This window comes from Engraulis encrasicolus, chromosome 14 (genome assembly GCF_034702125.1).
Source record: "Engraulis encrasicolus isolate BLACKSEA-1 chromosome 14, IST_EnEncr_1.0, whole genome shotgun sequence".
Classification (NCBI taxonomy): domain Eukaryota; kingdom Metazoa; phylum Chordata; class Actinopteri; order Clupeiformes; family Engraulidae; genus Engraulis; species Engraulis encrasicolus.
The window spans coordinates 52,153,334-52,174,139 of NC_085870.1; the positions used below are offsets into that span (position 1 = coordinate 52,153,334).

General features: G+C 42.6%; 1 protein-coding gene across 1 annotated transcript in view; it reads left to right on the forward strand.

Annotated features, from left to right (window-relative positions):
- The window catches only part of syn2b (synapsin IIb), a 108,163-nt gene extending 91,376 nt beyond the window's left edge, over positions 1 to 16,787 (forward strand). The window contains exons 7-14 of the mRNA XM_063216079.1: positions 2,188 to 2,250; positions 2,875 to 3,017; positions 3,465 to 3,539; positions 5,416 to 5,518; positions 9,213 to 9,371; positions 10,209 to 10,275; positions 12,737 to 13,628; positions 14,640 to 16,787. Coding sequence (XP_063072149.1) covers positions 2,188 to 2,250; positions 2,875 to 3,017; positions 3,465 to 3,539; positions 5,416 to 5,518; positions 9,213 to 9,371; positions 10,209 to 10,275; positions 12,737 to 13,628; positions 14,640 to 14,781 — 1,644 coding nt within the window. The 3' untranslated portion in view covers positions 14,782 to 16,787. The remainder of the gene's footprint in view (positions 1 to 2,187; positions 2,251 to 2,874; positions 3,018 to 3,464; positions 3,540 to 5,415; positions 5,519 to 9,212; positions 9,372 to 10,208; positions 10,276 to 12,736; positions 13,629 to 14,639) is intronic.
- The last annotated feature ends 4,019 nt before the right edge of the window (positions 16,788 to 20,806 follow it).

Here is a 20,806-nt window from a genome sequence, read left to right on the forward strand (position 1 = left end):
TGGACCACTGATGTCATGGGGACATTTGAGTTACAAATGCATTATACTTTTGATCCATACTCGCAGAATGATGAATACATTGCCCTGTGAAAAATACTGGAGGAAACTTGACACACATCAGCCTTGAAACTGCACATGGTCCATTGTTTGGACATGCCAACATGACAATATTTCAACACAGAAAGCCAAATCAACCCGTCATTAGCTTCAGAAAGAATAACATTAGTTTTTTGAGCGACAGTCTCACTCTCCTGATCTCAACATCATTGAGCCACTCAGGGGAAACCTCAAATGTGAGGTTTCAGCAAGACACCCAAAAATATTATAGGAAACAACCATTCTGCCAGGAAGAATGTGCTGTTTTGTCATCTGAGAACGTTAAGAGCCTTATCCACAACTACCACAAACAATTTAGAGCGGTCCCTGATGTTAAACAGGGCCATATTCAGCATTAGAAACTAGGGTATGTAAACTTTTGAACAGGGTCATTTGGATAGTTTGGGTTGTGATCATTCTTTTAAAAAAGAGTAAACACAGAAGATTGCTAATAAATATCTTAACCCAGTCACTAGCATTGAGTGAAAAAAAAGGTTTTGTGTAATCCTTCATATTTTGTGAGAAATCGTCAAGAAAGCGTATATTCTGCTGGGGTATGTAAACATATGAGCACCACTGTATGTTATATGACTTGAAAATCACATCTGGACAAGCTAAAACAGTTTAGGAACTCTAACCAGAGATTCTTTAAGTATAGAGATACAGTATGCCAACATAATAGGTTTCTATGGGCACCTAACATGACCAGGTTCCGGTCTGCCTAAAGGGGCATGTCATAATGCTCCTAGCATTGAATAGAACAGTCCTTAGGTCTGCCTAGGTCTGCCTAAAGGGGGATTTCCCCCCCAATAATAGAACCCGGAAACAATGGGCCAATGGAACCTCTCTCTCTCTACTCTCTCTGCTCTAACTGTTGTCAGATGAGACGGAGCTAGAGTCATTTGACTGTAACAATGGGGGGGGGGGTGCATTGCAAAAACATGCACACCAAATTCTATTTAAATCTGGTGGAAGGTGCATCCTGTTATGGGTCTTGTGGCTAGCATAGTTACCAAAAAACTAGGGCTGGGACATTAATGCGTTCATTTCGATGAATTAATCATGTGCTAATTAATGTGATTAAAAAAAATAATCGTAGTATAATATAGCTACATAGTTCTGGATTAGACCAGTGGAGGGCAGTATTACAGCTGCTGGTGAACAGCCTGCTGAAATTGAGAAGAGTTCTCTCTTCTTTTAAAAGTTAATGTTTTTAGATTACGCTCATTTATTGTAATTATTCAAAATCCATGTGGAAAAAAATATATTTTTCACGGTTCCCAAGTCAGATATTTAAATGCGATTAAAATGCGATTAATTTGATTAATTAATTTCAAAGCCTATAGATTAATGCGATCAAAAATTTTAATCTAGTCCCAGCCCTACAAAAAACGCATTAGTTTTTTTCAAAAGTCAGCAGATTTTTCAAAAGAGTGTTCAAGAGTCAGTCACAAAGTTAAAGCTGAGTAGAGTTTGGAGTTTCCAGCATTGTCCTGCTGGAAACTCCAAACTCTACTCAGCTTTAACTTGATCAAAATTCAACAAGCAGTTCATGCAAAAGAACATGTACAATTTCTTGGAATGACCAAGCCAATCTTGAGATCTTACCATCTTTGAACAATTGGTTTGAATCAGGCTGTCTTTACAAGGTAGATAAATAACCCGACTGAATTTGAGGTGTTCTGACTAGAATAACTGGCAACAATTCAGTAGTGCTAGACTGGGGGGATTTGTTAGAGCTGAGGTGAACACTCTTTCATATTAATGCTATACCTTCTTTGAGGTGCCCATATTTATGCGCATGCCTACATGTGTTTTTGTTTAAATCCACATTAAACTGTTTCTGTTACACCAATAAAAGTGATTTAGCAACTGAAATGTTTCCCTGTGGTTTTACATGATGTTGAAATGAAGTTGCTGCTACAAAAGCTCAACCAGAGATGCACCGATGTAATGATTTTCCAAAAGGATGCTCAAACATTCCCACCTTTATGTTATCTTATGTCATTTAAGTTAATCTTTATGTTATGTATGCCGTAAAATGTGTGTGGTGCGTGATTGATTAAGAATTACTGTCATTGTGTCTTTCAGATATCGATGCCTACGTTCCCTGTAGTGGTTAAGATTGGCCATGCACATGCTGGTATGGGCAAGGTAAGACCACCTCCTGAAAACTACGATCATAAAAGTTTAAGACACAAATGAATTATTTGTTGAGAGTTAAGTACCGGTAGAGCTTTAATGGAATACATAACAACAACACGTACAACAAGTATTTTTTACTGTATAGTGCAATATCACAACTATGAAGTTGACTCAAAGCGCTTTCAAAATATGCATACACATACATACATACACATTCCCACATTCCCACACCAGCTCTGGAGGCTGCTGTACGACGCCAATTGTCCGGGGTTCACGTGAGAAAGTGCACACACGCATGTATACCTCCCTCCACAAGCCTCATATAGATGCAATAGTGCTGAGCTATCAACCTTGACCTTTAGCTCAGGGGTTTCATGCCCAACTCTTAGTGTAATTGGGAGGTCACAGGTTCAAACCACAAATGACAAAAATATTTTTTGGTGATATACTGCACATTGTGGTGATTGACAACAAAATACACATTGTCTTGAATATGACGTCACCTCATGTATTTTAACATTCTGCACTGCAAAGTGTCCTTGGGTACCTTGAAACTTTCAAGTTGAAAAGCCCTGCAAATAAAATTAATTATTCGTTTTATTTTTACGATGTGTCTGATTTTCTGATTGTCAGGTGAAGGTGGACAATCACAGTGACTTCCAGGACATTGCTAGTGTGGTGGCCATCACACAGACCTACACCACTACAGAGCCCTTCATCGACGCCAAATACGACATCAGAGTCCAGAAGATAGGTGCCGACTACAAGGCCTACATGTATGTTACCAGTCGATATTGTGTGTGCATGTGTGCGTGTGTACATTACCACTGTAACGATGCACTCAACTCACGATTTGGTTTGTATCACGATTTATGACCTACACTTCGATACACCCCACGATTTCACATTTGCCAACATTATACACTTTATGAATAAAAACTATGATATTTTATTGGTAGAATAGCTTACAAGAGGCTATTAATAATTATTAAAAGTTTCTAAACAATAATTGATGCTTGGAAGCGCTATCACTTCATATCCTGTGGTTGTTTTCTGGGCTGATGTGTATCAAAACGTTAAAAAGGCATATCACGATACTGCCTCTGTATCACGATACAGTATTGTGACTCTGTGACGATTTCTTGGTTCGATACAATATTGTTACAGCCCTAGTGTACATGCTTGAAAATGAACTCATTACTAATTTTGATCTTTTGCAACAGGAGGACGTCCATTTCAGGGAACTGGAAATCCAACACAGGGTCAGCCATGCTGGAGCAGGTGGCCATGACAGACAAGTGAGTGGAGTGTGTTGTGCACTATACTGCTGTACCACAGGCAAAGTGCAGGAACTACAAACTTTGGAGTTTAAACTGAAAATTGTCTTGACAACACCTCCTCAATCTTGTGACAAAGCATCATGGTCCGAATATGTCCAAATGCGTTTTAGAGATGTTGCTATGCTAAATTTGCAGTAAGTACAATATCCAACCTAATACCAATACTTTGAAGGCCCTTTTCTCATTTTCAATGTTGGCGCCGTTACTGCACTTTTGCCTTTGTAGGGGAGTATTGATGACTATATCACAGCTCACACTAGCAACACAACTGCAGACAAGTAAGTGGGCTGTAGTGTACACTGTTGATGACCCCAGCTCACCTGCATAAGCACTCACCTGTAACCTTTAGTACACAGCTTGTGATGCATTGTGTGTAAGATACAGCTCCACTGACTCAGCTACCTACATGCAGTATCAGATTCACATGAGATCTTACCATTGTCACCTTGAAGGAAAATCAATCACATTACTGAGGACCCTACGGAAAACGAGATTTTTATCTCAAGAGGCTATCCTCTAATAAAATAATTTGAATATTACAAAAGGTTTCCCAAAAATGCATTGCATAATATGCCCAAAGTGTAATGCATACTTTACTGTAAAAACCATTCAGTTTATACATGATGAAGTCACTAAATCCTAGTCATAGACATTACATGTTATTTCCCCTATGGCTCCAGACAGGTAGGAGCTCCATCGCTAAACTGATTCTCTTTAAAACTTGTTTTTACGCAGCTCACAGGCTCTGTAAGGCAGATGGCAAAGTCTTACGCTTCCAAAGCCCAACATAATGAACAACAGACACCTGAGGGTAAAAATAGTCGTGACCCAGGGCGTTTCACGCCGTGCGCTGATTGTATCACTTTCAGACCCGGCCATGGTTCATGTTGTTATTATTATTATTATTTTCGTTATTATTCTGGTGTCTTACCCCCTGTGCAGTGTTGCCAGATTGGACTGTTTCCTGCCCAATTGGGCTGCTAAGAATGACTGCCTGTGGGTAAAATGGGTAAAGAAAAGGGCATTTGGACGAGTTTTTCTGCAGATTACAGTAATGGCCATAGAAATTATTAGAATTGACTCCAAATTGGGCTGGATTTAGTGCGTTTTGAGCATTTTGGGGCTGGAATCATCAGTCTCATATGGCAACCCTGTCCCCTGTGCCCCCAGTGATGAGAGCGTGTAATTAGAGGCGTACAGTACAGTCGTGGAGCTGATCTTGCCAAGAGCAAATATCAGGCCGTCTGGTCCGGACACAGTGGGCATAAATGGGCTGTCTGGCTTTTTGGCATTCTTGCTCTATTAGCAGGAAACCAGTGATCTGCAAAAACACAAGGATAACAAGTGCACTAAGCTGTCTGTACTACACTATATGAGAATGTCAGGACATGCCTACAGTCCTGTAGCCCGGAGAATGAATGGTCAGATGCCATTTCATGTGTTTTTTAGGAGCCATTGCTTGTGTTTACACTATCATGCTCATGGTTACGAGCATGGAGTTGTCCACAGAATGAGAGAGAGAGAGAGAGAGAGAGAGAGAGAGAGAGAGAGAGAGAGAGTGTCGTGTGTGTGTGTGTGTGTGTGTGTGTGCGTGTGCGTATGCGTGTGCGTGTGAGTGTGCGTGTGTGCGTGTGCGTGTGCGTGTGTGTGTGTGTGTGTGTGTGTGTGTGTGTGTGTGTGTGTGTGTGTGTGTGTGTGGTGTGGTGTGTGTGTGTGTGTGTGTGTGTGTGTGTGTGTGTGTGTGTGTGTGTGTGTGTGTGTGTGTGTGTGTGTGTGTGTGTGTGTGTGTGTGTGTGTGTGTGTGAGTACTGATGCTAAACCCTGTACCATACAGATATCAGCTGTGGGTGGATACCTGCTCTGACCTGTTCGGAGGCCTGGACATCTGTGCAGTGAAAGCCATACACGGGAAAGATGGGAAGGACTACATCATTGAGGTGAGCTGTGCGCTAGCACTTATTTTATGGTGCCTTTGACAGTGTGTATATCATTGAAACAAGCACAATAATATTTAACATGATACAGTGCAGTATATAGGTGTATATACTTAATATTACACAATATCACATTAGTTATGCAGGTCTAAGTACATAGAATACCAGATACACGGTCACAGAGACCTAGCCTGGCTATGCAGTACGGATAGTCAAGCTAACAGAGAGACCATCAAATAAATTGGTACTCTGATTTGCTATCTATTTGAACTGTCAACCACCCTCATGTGAGGCACAATATTTCTGCCAGAGGAGCATGAAGCCATTCTCCTCTCAATGCCTCCACATAGAAGCATTAGTGAAAGGCCCTGTAACTGTTCTCCTCATTTCATGCATCTTATTTTAATAATACGACTAGCCATTTGTCACTGAAGACACAATATATGGTGTCGTAGTAACCGGCTTCAATTCAAGGCTGAGTTTTACACATGAGGAATGTAATGGGGAGAGAAAGAGGAATGATATTGAGCAGAAGAGGCTGCAATAAGTGAAGATGGCAGCAAAAAGGGGCCTTTTGTAATCCTTTAAATCTATGGCACTCTAATTGAACATATTTATCATCACATGGGAGTGACACATTAGTTTTGTGAATGAGGTCATCAATCAACATGACCAAATACATGTATTATAGTTGCAGTTGCAGAGTTCAGATGCAAAACCCCCTAACTCCATTTCTGAAGACCTGCACTTTTATATTTTTAGAGAACCCCGTTGTTGGTTTGGTTTACATTCATGTACTTGATAATACATATAAATAGTTATATTACATAAATAACGTGAAAAAATATGCAATTTTGATAGCTTTGTATTAAATAAAAATGGATTAAGATTTTTTTTCTGAAAAGGCACTTAGGGGGTTTTGCATCTGAACTCTTCAGTTGTTTTGTAAGAAGATAGAGTTTCTATTTCACATCTCTGGCAGCAGTAAGTTTGCATCTGTGCTGTGGGATGGTTAAGATATGGCTGCGGATTTCTCCCTATTTCCCTTGTTCCCCCGAGCTCCTATCTGAGTCATTTTTCAGGAAATAAAACACAGAGGTCACAGCTACTACACTCACCACTACAAAGCTATTAGTGACTCATTGAGGGTTTTACTGTACATGTGTGACTAAAACACGGGGAGCAGTTTGCAATTTCATTTTTAATTAAATCCTTCTTTTAGTGCCCGCAGTGAATGTGCATGGCCACGCCACAGGACGGTGGTTGCGCAACCCGGCACACTCAAACATGGGAAAGGCGTGGGGGTGGGTGTTGGAGAACCACAATGACTTTAGACGGTGCCCACGGCCTCCTTTACCCCAACAACACATGGGCACGGGCACTGTGTTTCTATTATGAGGTAGCCATAGCCCAACTGCAGGAACACAGCACGACAAGCATCACTGTTTCAGACCAGCAGTGACCAAGGATGGATTACTGCAGGGCCTACTGGGCCCAGGCCCATGGGCCCAGGAGCCAAGGGGGCCCTGAAGTCCAAGCCTCTGTGCTACAAAGTGTGTGAAGGATTACAGATCGACAAAATGTCTATTTCAAATATTGTTCTATGGCCACAGTGATACTGCAGTTTCCAGTACTTGGTGGCTTTGATTTGAACAGGATGTTTGGTCAAGATGAAGTCAGGGTGAAGTCTAGCATTTTGTCCATGACCATGACCATGTAAAGCCAGCAATGACGGACTGGCTCAGCGGAAGAGGGCGTACGTACCTTACTATGCACATGTGTGAGATACACTACTGCTGCCGGAAGTGGTGTGATACTCGACGAGATTATACAGTTGATATAAACAATCAGTACAACCATCATAACCAAAAGAACCTTTTATAGAATAACGGACCTCTCCTCACTGACAGCAATGTCCTATGGCATGTGGTGATGACATAGCATTGTCATCCTTACATACAGTATCTTCACAGAGTTCATTGTCTTTCTGTCTGTCTTTTGATCTGTCTGTCTGCCTGCCTCTCTGTCTGTCTGTCTGCCTATCTGTTTTTCTGTTGGTCTGTCTGTCTGTTGGTCTGTCTGTTTGCCTGCCTGTCTGTTTGTCTGTCTGTCTGCTGGTCTCTGTCTGTCTCTATGTTGATCTGTCTGTCTGCCTGTCTGTCTGTATGTTGGTCTTCCTGTCTGCCTGTCTGTCTGCCTTTCTCTCTGTCTGTCTGTCTGTCTGTCTGTCTGTCTGTGGCTGATTACCTCTTTCTCTAAAGTCCATTTCGACTGACAGGAAGTGTTGGTCAGACATAAAGCCACAGCCCCATGAGTGTGCCTTGGAGATTGAATTGATGTGGTGTGTTGGCCACATGTTTCAAAGTTGTTATCTACCATCTGCTCGCCAATGTTAAATGTAGCGTACTGTTCTATCACTATGAGTTGGAGCTTGGATGTGGTGTGTTGCCCACTCCACTGTGTGTGTCACATCCGCCTCCTCTTTCTGCAGTCATGGGTAAGGAGTTACCGGAGGGACGGGAGTCAGACTTGTAGCCCAAAGTTTGTCAGTTCGATTCCTGACCCGACAGGAGGGTGAGGGGAGTAATTATTGTAACCAGTGTTCTCCCCCATCGTCCTCCATGACTGAGGTACCTTGAGTGTGAGTTTTTCAGGTGGGCTTTCACTTTATATTTCCCCTTCAGGCTGCAAGTCTCCTTAGCCAGTAAAGCTGAAATAAGGACAAGATACATAAGCCTTGAATGAGCTCCTGCACCAAGCACTTGCTTTCTTTAAAGAGGGAGCCTTGAGATGGCAGGTGAACGCTGTGTTACTATGGCAGCAAACGTGAACAATGAACATTGTGATGTGAATGTTTTCTTTTCAAAATACAAAGGAACGATCAGCGGAGCTCTTAAAGGAGATTCTGCTGCACGCACATTCATATGCAGCAATGGGTATATTTTGAAACACACAAATATCACAAACTTCCATTTACTTGTATATTTCAAATTTCTTTATTAGAGGATAGCCTCTTGAGATAAAAATCTCATTTTCGAGAGGGTCCTCAAATATGAATGAACTAATTGATGGATGTAAATGTAATGAATAGGCACCTGTATTACAATGTTACAATAGCTATCTTACAATGATCAAAAACAAACAGGAAATCGGAGTGCATCTGCTTCATCCTTTTGCCCTTGGTGCTGCTCATCAGTGTGAGGGATCACAGACTTTTTCAGGGTAGAGAAAATCCGAGGCACTCAAGGTCACATTTTTTTTTACTTTTTATTTGGCTGCAATGTATACTTGTTTCGGCCCTTATGGTCTTTTTCAGGGGGTATCGTTACCTGTGTCCTGCACCTCAACCTGCTGTGTGTTCGCCGGTATGTGTGTGTGACCTGTGTATTTACTTAGCCTTCAAGATATTAGAAAGATCTGTGTGTGTGTGTCTCTATAATCCGAGAGGCTTTTGGTCACTTGCATTAGGCCCATATGCAGATAGACTGTGTGTGTGTGCGTGCGTGCGTGCATGTCTGTCTGTCTGTCTGTCTGTCTGTCTGTCTGGCTGTCTGGCTGTCTGTCTGTCTGTGACCTCCTGCGTATTTACCCACCTGCTGTGTGTTTGTTTCCTTGAGTCAACCTCCTGCTGTGTGTGTGTGTGTGTACCTGCTGTGTGTTTACCTGTGTATTACGTGTGTATTTACCTGTTGTCCAGGTGGTGGGCTCCTCCATGCCCCTGATCGGGGAGCACCAGGGGGAGGACCGGCAGCTTATTGCTGAGGTGGTGTTGGCCAAAATGAACCAGCCAGCCAGCAGGCCTCCCCCGCCGCGACCCCCACTGAGGGCCATGCCCACTCCCCAAGCCCCGCCAGAGGTACGGTCACTTTTCACATTCTATTATTAGATTATATTAGATTACATTGTATTATTATTACCCTGTATTTTACACATGTTTGCTTCCCTTGTGGTATTGACTGTTGAGTCAATGTACTGTAACTACCCATATGTACATACAGTCCCTTACTATATGTGTAAATGGGTGACATGTAATGTGAGTTATTTGTGCCAGTGCATACCTTGATTTCTGTCAGGATCATTAAGAATATGTAAAATATTGACTTATATTAGGCTACACGCAACAGACACAGTAACTCTATCTAAAGTGAAGTACAGAGGTGTCCATTTACAATACAATTAAACACTTTGTTGCATTATATTACTCTGCACTTAGAAGATGCTTCTGTCTAAACTGGCTCAACCCATAAATATATCTGTTAGAGCCGCATTGTGGGTCTAATATGATGGTGTATGGCCTATGTTGAGGGCGCCCTCTGGTGTTGAGATAGTAAATGAATCTGTTAGGAATAGGAAAGCCTCTGCGCTACAAGTAACGCATGTAATACCTTCTGGGCACTCTTATGTGCAAAGATATTTACACTATGTACACAGCTGTTAATGCATCCAAATTGTGATATGTATCTGCTTAATTATTATTGAAATAAGCTGTTTTATTTCTCAGCGTGTTGAAGAGTTTGAGAAAGCTGCTGTTTTGCTTGTCCCTGTGGTTGCTCTTCTGCTGTTTGTCTTACTGTATTTATGCAGCGCGCTGTACTGCTGCACCCAAAGTGTCTCTATTTCCCATTGTTGAAACAGATGAACTGAGTGAAACTGGATTGTGGGTAATCAAATTGCCTCCTGTATCTGTCCCCAGGCGGCCCCTGTGAAGGAGAGTGTGGCTGAGCCTGCCAAGGCCCCGGCACAGAGACCATCACCACAAGGTTCGTTAATAAGGAATGAATCGTAACAAAACATTTCTCTACTGTGTGTGGTGGCAATAAGACTGCCACAAAGTGCAGGATTTTTCTGTTGTAGTGGTAGTAAGGCTTTATATCCCATTCTCCTCTCATGAGTTTGTATGCAAAACATTCTCCACTGCAATCGTGACAATAGGGGTGTTTCCAGAACCTGGTTAGTGGTAAACTAAGTTAAATTAACCTTGAGGTAGTGTTGAATTATCTAAGAGCATTGAGTACTCTTTTATTAACTAAATTACACTTATGAGCTATCTATCAGCAGGTTTAGCACTTTCTGTAGGTTAAGCTCATCACTTAACCATGTTCTTGGAATACCCCCCATGTCAAACACAAACAGATCTAGAGTGAATCTCTACCATAATTGCAACACACAAATGCAATACACACTCTGGACAAGACAAAGGGATCCAAGGGTATGCATTTTATATAGGTTTAAAAACTATGTTCTCAAACTATTTGAATGGGAAGAATTCACACATAGGTGACAGGACGTCTGAACAGTCATTTCCAATAATAAAATGCAAAGGTCAAAACTTTTCCTATTTTCTTGCTGTTTTCGCCTTTGCCTGTCACATCCCTGACAATAGAATAGTGGTGGTGTGCTCATTCATTCATTCATTCATTCATTCATTCATTCATTCATTCATTCATTCATTCATTCATTCATTCATTCATTCATTCATTCATTCGGTTGAAAGGGGGAAGTGTCAGCCTGAAGTCCAGATCACCATGTGGAGATTTCTGATGAATTGCAATGTCTGTGCCTTTCAGGGTTGACCTATACACACGTAATGCCATAGCCTTGTGTTAGAAGTGTTGACCTGTGCCATTGTGGGAAAAGGATTCAATATGATGGCAACTTGATATTTTATCCTGATATTTTATTTTATCCTGGTTTGGTTAGTGTAGTGCAGTTATTATTCTGTGGCTTGCTTGGGCAGTCATGGGTAAGCGGTTAGGGCGTCAGATTTCCAGTGCTCTCCAGTGCTCCAGACTTCCAGTGCTCTCCTCTATCCTCCTCCATGACTGAGGTACCCTGAGCATGGTACCATCCTGTTGCACTGCCCCCTTGGGGCTCCTTTGAGGGTTGCCCCCTTGCACGGGTGAGACATAAATGCAATTTTGTTGTGTGTAGTGTGCACTTGTGTGCTGTGGAGTGCTGTGTCACAATGACAATGGGAGTTGGAGTTTCCCAAGTAGGCTTTAAAATAACACCACATTCAGTGAGCTAAACCACTTGGTGGTGTTTTGTAGTGTAGTGAGTTTCTCTTTCTTTGTGATTTAAAGCCAAATTCCTTTACAGTAAATGGCACTGCTGATCCAAGGTAATTTTAACCATAGTCTTTAACTCTGGGCATGATTATATTTTGAATATTAAAAAATAAATTTAAACCCCATTTTTTAAATGGTGAACTCTGTACTTGTGAATTATGATTTTTCTACTGAAAACAAACAGGAAATCTGAGTGATTCAGGGAGCTCACTTTTTTCCTTGGTGCCCATCAGTGTAGGGACTCTCAAACCTGTGCAGGATAGAGGAAATTCAAACATTGCAACCTTGAGTGCCTCAGAGTTTCTCTACCCCTCATGTGCAAACAATGAATGTTCACTATCCTTCGCAAAAACAAAGATTTACTGCTGTGGGTCACCTTGCTCTTCTGCTATGATTGCCGTACTTACCGTAAACAAAGACCCATTCTGCATGTACATCAACCCCTTTCCTCCATTTGTACTTGTATGACCAGGTTGTGGTTTATACTCCTCATAGTCAACATATTCAAGGATGTATGTCCTGTGTTGACTTGCCCCTATCTGCGGAAACAATTGTTGTGTCTTTATCTCAAGGTTAGGGACCTTGCTTGCATTATATTTGCTTTCCTTGATTTGTCTGGGGAGTTTGTTGTTGGCTGTATTTGCGGAAATAAAGCTCTAAAATGCCATGTGCTGGACTTACACACAGTTTGTTTTTCTCTTGTCTTGCTCCTCATATTCGGATCCCTGCCCTCACTATCTAGCTCATGTTACAACACTCTTCTACTGTACTCTCTCTAACCCATATAAAGAATATAAGTACCCAGTTGTCTCACAGTTTTTATTAATTTTTTACTTTTTATTTCTTACATGCTATAAACTGATTTCCCTCTGTCCGATCTTTCACACAGAACTAACTACAGTAAATGCTACCGTATGTCTGATTTAAATTAGATTTCTCTTTTTTTTCTTCTCGTGTTTGTCTCTGTTCTCTGTTTTGTGTTGTTTTAGTTCGACTACTTGTTGAAGTGATGTATCTTTTTTTTTTAAATCGACACTGGTTTGACATTTGCACTCGAGATTGATTGGCATTGGCAATGACAACAGAGGTAATATGGTGAAGTGGTAAGTCTCTCTTACAGTAACAATCTCTCTAATGCTTTTATAACCTGCAGGGGCCCCAGTGAAACCCCAGGAGCCCAAACCTCAGGCTAAGCAGTCGCCAACGTCCGATCCTGCACTCAAAGCGGCAGCAGTCACACCTCCTAAACCAGCTGCAGTCACACCTTCTAAACCAGCTGCAGTTACACCCCCTAAACCAGCCACAGTTCCACCTCCCAAACCACCACCTCCCAGAATTGTCACTTCACCCAAAGCAGCCACACCCCCTGAGCCCACCCCGGAGCCAGCTGCACCCAAGCCCACACCTGCCCCCGTTGCTGCCCCTGCCCCTGCCCCTGTTGCTGACCCCACTCCTGTTGCTGCCCCCTCCCCTGCTCCTGCCCCTGTGTCTGCTCCCACCACCCAACAGCCAAAGCCCCAGCCGCAAGTGGCCCCAGCTGCATCACCTGCTCCTGGCAAGCCCACAGAGTTGCCCCCGAAGCCCCAGTCGCCCAAGCCAGTGCTCCCCGCCAAGCCAGTGCCTCCCATGAGGAGAAACTCCAAACCGCAGCTGCAGCCAAAGCCCCAGACCCCGCCTCCGGCCAAAGCCTTCCCCAAGCCCTCCCCAGCCCCAGCAGCAGCAGCAGCCCCATCGTCCGCATCAGGTGCATCAGAGGCATCTCCAGCCCAGGTCCAGTCCCCGGCTAAGCCCCAGCCGCCACCTAAGGCCCCCGTACCGAAGGAACCGGCCGCGGCAACTGAGCCTGCCGCCTCGGCCGCCCCTGCCACGGCTGCCCCAACCAGCCCCCCGGCCCCGGCCCCTGTAGCTGAACCCGCGGACGCCCCCACAGCCTCAGCAGCCCCCTCTGCCGCTGCCCCTGCCGCCGCCCCGAGCCAGGAACAGCAGCCAGCGCCCGTGGAAGAGCAGCCAGCACCACAGCAGAAGTCAATACACCCACTGCTGAAGTAAGACACTGGCAGTTTAGTGTCTTCTGTTTTTTTCAAGTCACGTCAAGTCAGCTGTCTTGTCAGTTTAGTACAATACAGTACAAGGCATTTCTTTGATAATCAATCACCAGTATTCCCTATTGTCTTAGTATACAGTATAGTGATATTTCAGTGTGTTGTTGATGTTCAATGATCAAAATGTTTTGGTCATGTAATGTACATTTGTGTATCATGCCTGTGTGGGAGATCCGGCCTTCAGAAATTAGGAACCCTTGCGGCAGGGGTGGGAAACCTTTTTCATTCGAGAGGACACTTCAAATTGTATAAAGTCCTTCAGGGTCTACTGTGTTCACTACTATGACCACAAACTGGGATTTCCCCCGGCACTTAGGGCATATATTGAAGGCTACCACCTTTGTAACAGACCCTACCTTCACTAGGTCCCCTGAAGATATCACTTAATTGTATTGCAAATGTCATTTCTAACATTTCTTTACAAAACAGGTTATATTTCATGTGAAACTGCATAACATCAAAATTATCGGATAAGACAACCTCAAGGTTCTGTAAACACCCCTGGAGACATAAGTTCCCCACCCCTGCCTTACGCCGATTAAAGAAGGGGCTTTGACTTTCTACTGCATGTCTAGCAGGCACTGACGAACAAACATTTGCATGTGTCAATTCAAGAAGCAAGTTAAGACTCTTCTCTTTTGTGACTATTTACTGCACTAATGCCTGAGCTGGCCCAGACCCGGGGTAGACTCTAAGGCACGTTGTGTGGGTTTGTTTACTCTACTTAAACTGTTGTTTTAAAAGAACTACTGTAACTGACACTGCTTGGCATCTGCACTTATTGTTTTGTATACCGGTATTTCCTGTGGACTTTGTATCTGAAAGTGTTGTATTCCATGGTTATGCCCTCAAGTCGCTTTGGATAAAAGCATCTGCCAAATGTAATGTAATGTAATGCAATGTAATGTAATGTGACAAGTAAACCTCCTTCCCTATCATTGTTCTCCCCTCCAGCAAATCCCAATCCCTGACCAATGCCTTCAATGCCTTTGGTGAAACGTTCCGCTCCAGCACCTCCACCGCCAACGAGGATGAAGCCAAGGCAGAAACCATCCGCAACCTGAGGAAGTCTTTTGCCAGCCTCTTCTCTGACTAGAGGTGATTTTTTTTTTGGTTTAGATATCGCCAAAAAAGAAATAAAAAACAGAGAAAACGTCTATATTGCTGACCTGTTTGTGTCCTGGTCTGAGATGAAGTAAGTCTTTGTAAATGTATACGCTTGTATCCTCCTCCCCACCTGGTTATATGTGTGAGTACGAGTGTGGCATAATGAGTGTTTGTACAGTATCAGTTTTGAGGTATTAAGAAACAACAAATGTTTGTGTTTGTGTTTATAATTCATATTGGTCTAAATGTGGCTGTCTGTAAAGGTCCTCTTCACTCCAAATGAACTATAATTACAACTATAACAGCGAATGATTAGAGTGCGTTTGTGTATGTTGCTCAAACTTAAAGTGGTCTTCAGAGAGATCACATTTTAATCATGAAGGCAATGATGGGGGAAACCATTTTGTTGGAATTGCTTTTGCTGGTCGATAAGCCAAGTGGGTGTGGAAAAGTGGAAGACGCCATTCTCTATTAGTTGTTTGCACTTACAATCAGAATCTTAAATTAAAATGCTGTACAGTATGAACGGGTCGTCTCACTAGTGTTCTTCTGTTTATAGTTATCGTTAAAGTTCTGTGTGTGAATGGGTCCTCAAAGTGGGAGGGGAGAGGTCGGGAATGTCGATGTAACGTTGCATGGTTGCAAAAACATGGTTGGCACCAGTGAGAGTTGAAAAGGGCAAGAGTGGTCCTGTCGAGATAACCCTTTGTCCCTTCGATGTTGTAGCCTTATCGTGACAATGTGTTTCTCCAAAGACATGTAGCCGTGAACTTATGTTCCTTCCTTCACCGCCCCCACCGACCCCCCTGTTGCATATTATCTACAGATCAATCTATACATAATTCAGTGAATACATTATATAGAGAATATAGAAAATATACATTTATTCAATAATACCTCTCAGAAAAACAAGTGTCTTTTTAAAAAATATATATGAAGCCATTCTTTCTCCCAGTTCCTTATTGTGTTCCGTGATGCAGAGCTGGTGTTGTGAACAGGTAACTGGTTCTGCCATCTTCTGATGGACGCCCCATGGAGTCCCATCAGCCCCCCTGACCTGGTAAATCAGTCTCTCGTGCTTAGTGTCATTTGTACAAGGGTGGCTGGCATTGGTCCATTTTGGGTAGGGTGCACACAGCCAAAGTCACTTATTGCAGGTGCCAGACAATAGTGCACACTGCGACATAAGCTTCAAAAAATAAACTTTAATAAATCGAAACGGCAACCTTTCGATCACCCAAAGTTTATATTTTGGAGCGTATTTCACAGTGCACTGGCTGATCTACCTTTAACTGGCTGGCACTGGTTCCAGTGACCTGTGCCTTCCAGTGATGGTTCATGCTAGATTAAGAAACTACAATACAGTGTCATATATTCCAAATGACCTGATTTTAGGTACCTTGCATACACCTCCAGTATAAAGCATTGCATTGTAGCTTCCCGATCCAGGCTGTCTTCACAGGTAGCATCTCACCTAGAGGGGGGGAACAGAGGCAGTGCTTGTGACTGATGGCATCGACTGTGTGGAATATTTAAATTGGTAGTGCGTAGGCAGTCTTGTCTCATAGCCTGGATAGTTGCAATTGTCAAGTCATGGGCATAATAATTTGGTGAAGGCAGATCCAATTGTTTTAAATCATTTTAGAAAATCCTATGGGGGTAAAAATGATCTCTCAAAGCCAAACTGTCTGTACAAAATGAAGTATAGCGCGATGTGGCTGGTTTACTGGACAACTGTACACCTGACCTGGGGTCAAGTTGCTTTTTTAACCCATGAGTGCCATGTACGAGGTAGTGTCCTTGCGTTATCGTGTCGTATTGTACGTGACACATCTCAGGAGTCGCTTTTTATTTTTTGTAAAAGTCATATTTTATTCTATTATTGCCTCCATGCTGTTCACATTGTGTTCTCTTTGTACACAATTATCTGCTTTGCATGACCCAGTGAAGATTGTTTATTTTTTTCTGTACAGGTGTCAATAAAAAAACAAACAACAACAATGTGGCTCTCTCCATCCCGTCTGCATCTCAGTGTGGTAGTTGTTGTTCACGTTGTTGCCTACAGTAGATATCCATGTGTGTTCATTAGTGGTGTCAACAATAATCGATTCGGCAATGCATCGCAATGCGGGGCAGGACAATTCAATAATCGATATGGCAAAAGTCATGGCGACCCGGGTTCGATTCCGGCCCAGGTGCGTTGCCAATCCTTCCACATCTCTCTCCCCACTCGCTGCCTGTCTCTCTCACACTGTCCTATCACAATTACGGTTTAGAATATACAGGGGGTGGACAAAATAACTGAGACACCTGTCATTTTAGTGTCATTTAGTTCCTCTTGCATCCACAGTTAATCCTGTACTGTAGGATGTGGTTCATCCTTCTTGGTGGTATGCAGACATTACCTTGGATACTGTGGCTCTTGATACATCAGAAAGAGTTGCTGTCTCGGTCAAAGATGCAACAGTTACACATGTACCAAGAATTTCTCATTTTTTAACTCTGACATGTCATCCATAATGTTGTGTGCATTGCAAAATTTTGAGCAAAACTGTGCTCTTACCCTGCTAATTGAACCTTCACACTTCACTTTACTGCTGCAATGTGCCATTAATGAAGATTGGCCAACAGGCTGGTTCACTTGAGCCATGAAACTTCCAACAATAAAATGACAGGTGTCTCAATTATTTTGTCCACCCCCTGTATATATATATAAAAGATTAAAGCACTTCAAAACATTGAAAACTTCAGGACTTATACACACAACAGCCAATAAAATATTGTTTAGTATCTGACTGCTTGTATTACCTCATGACGGATGAAAACGTTGCCTTGCTTTCAGTAGAAATGTAATTCATAGCAACACATCGCATAATCGGACTGAATCGATTTGAATCGAATTGTTACATCCCGAATCGTAATCGAATCGTAAGGGCAGTACCAATGATGCACACCACTAGTGTTCATTTTATAAATCGTCTATATATTGGCTGATGCATCCATCAAAAAAACAGTAACAGCAGAACTGTCCCATGTTAAGTCCTGCACTGTTCTGATGGTGATGCAGTGGGTAAGGTCCACCACAAGCGGGGAGGGAAAGTGGGATTTACCAGGGACAGACTACTGCATGAGCCTACCAGGACCAGGCCCAGGGGCCCAAGAGTCAAGGGGGCCCTGAGGCCCAAGTCTCTATATTTCCAAACAAATGCATGACGTTCATTAAGTTTTTGTCTTTTACCTGACATGTTTCAACGGTGAAACTTCCGTCTTCCATGTGACCCTCTGATTAAGGCAAAAGTCTCACAGTCAAGACATGTCAGGTAAAAGACAAAAACTATGACAGGTACATGTCTGAAAGAAAAGAAACTTGAAGACCTGTCTATATTTCCATCCTTATATTGCATTAAAATTTTAATAACAATATTTTCAAACATTTTCTCAGAGGGCTACCCCCCATAACCCCCACACAACATAAACTCAGACATCTGGCCTAAAACCCGGAATCTACAATGAATGCTACAATGATTTGTGGGTACTACAACGTATATGGTGATGCATCAGAGGCTGGCCCAAAGTAGTTTTGTATCGGCTGACTCAAACCAGAATCTTGATGGATGAAGAGACACTTTGCTGTTCATACCAGACGGTTCCTTTACAGCAGTATTAAAGGTGTACTCTGTACAGTAAATTTCGCTCTGTTAATTCAGCACTGAGAGAGTACAACTCGTAGTTCCTCTCTCTCTAAGTGCTAACACTGCATACATTTGCGTACTGCTCCTGTCAAGCAATAGACCAAAAAGAGACCCATACAGTAATTAAAGTAAGTGCTATGCTTCTGTTGTGTGCAATCTGAGTTACAAACACCGGTGCACTACAGATGGTAGCCTATAATCGACATTAGTAAACCTTCATAGTTATTTTCATAGTTAGTTTTTTGTAGTATTCATCTGGATACGTATCCAGGGCTCTAAATTAACACCAGTCAACTGGCCAAATGTTGCAGAAATTTCAGTTTGGCTCGTAGAAAATACCAACTTACCTGCCACTTTGACCCATTGGTGAGTGTGTGTTTGTGAGTGTGTGTACATCTACATCCCTACAACCAGCAGATGGCACCGTGTGGCTCATTTTAGAGCAGCGAGGGAGGTCCATCAAGTGTGCTGCTGCCTGTTAAATAAATGATCCCAAACCATGAGGATTGGACAAATGACAGATGGTCAGTCTGAAAGGCTTGCATGACGGTGGTTATGTTGCAATGCACATTTATTGTCCAGGAGGAGCGGTGAGTGTGGGAGTGCAGTTGATGTTCTTCAAGTCATGACACAGAGTCAAGTCAGTCTTCCATTGAGATGATCTGCCAATAGGTTGTTAACACGTAGCCCAAATCCTAACCCTAATCCTTACCCAGTGGTTCCCAGACTTCTCCAAAGATGAAAGTTCAGACAACACAGCACAATGAATACTGTTCTTTTTTCTTTTTTATTTCTTGGAGTGAAATGTAATGTACAAGTAAATATTGCACACAAGAAATGAAAGTGAATACTGATGCTAATCATTTTATGGGATGGTTACATTATATGAAAGCATAGCCCCCCTGCAGTGCCTCTGCACCCCACTAAGGGGGGCTCTGGGGTGCTACCAAAGCTTTTCTAACAGAGAGATAAATGAAACCCCATCTACGCAATGCAAAGCTGTGTGCACAAGTTCGGTGTCTTAAGGGGGTGTTGTCCCCTCCTCCTTCTGTGGTGTTTGGTGGTGGCTTATAAAAGATCTGCGCTACTGCCATCTACAGCGCTAAGGGAACTCCATTTGCTCTCAATTTCCGTTGGTCTAAAGGGGCATTCATCAGGCATCACATGGATCCAGGCTTGATTTGTCTCTAACTTTTCCAATTTCTGGTGCTACTGTAGTAGCATTGTAATGGCTCGGTAGCTCAACTCCATTTGTTACTCATATTGGCACCACACTGCCCCAGATGGCTGAGTTCCTGAAAAGACCACGTTAAACTGTTAAGACACAATCCCAGTTATAAATCTGCAGTTATCAGTATGGAAATGACCAAGTCGTAATGTATTACTAAAGTCTCATTGTAGTGTGAGTTATGAACTGTGGTAACCAAGTCTTTCCCATTACCATTAGGTTAAAGAATGTTAGTGAATTAGTATTTCAATGGAAAGCGCCATTACTGAACCCCATTGCCACTCCCAAAAACCCTTTTCAATCCACTGTCCATTCTAAAGAAAGCTCTGCCACAGAAAGCTTTCATGTTTATCTTCTCTCATGAGTCGACCCTACTCTTGTTGAAACAAGATTACAAAAAAAAACTTTTTTTCAGTGTTGATGCTGTCCAGAGCTGAGAATAAAAAGAGATCTACGGCCGATGGGGGATATCTGTTGAGATATGTGTGAGGGACATGGGATCAAGTATGGGAACTGAGTTTGGACTGACCACTCAAAGCAGGCCCACACATCCTAATGGAGCAGAAGCGTATTTGTTTTGGTGTGCTTCCCAACCCTCGACATTCATCTGTCTGGTTTGTTTTTGTTTTAAGCAGAAGACAAGCCTCACGAGTCTCCCTCCGCACACACAGTCAGATCGGCCTCGTTGGAAAGAAACTGAAGAGTGAACAAAGCCATAATCAAAGATAGCTTTCAGTGTTTCTTTTCTTGCAGCATGTGAAAATGTTGTACCTACCACACAGGTTCTGGGTTTTGGTGGTTATGTGTCTCTGTGTGTCTCTACTGTATGTCTGTTTATGTGCCACATAGCCTATCAACACATCAAAGTTACCACACAAGAGGTAAAGCTGTGGACGTTTGTAACTGAAGGAGAGAAGACACCCTCTTCACCGTGAGAAGATACCCTCCATGCAACAGAGAAAAAAAGTGTTCATGGCTTTTATAACTGTTAAGGCTTGTCTCAGGAGACAACATAATACTTGGACATTTGAAAGGTGTCAAAGTAAAAATAAAAACATTTTTTTTTTACAAACAAACCACATTTTCAGTTAATA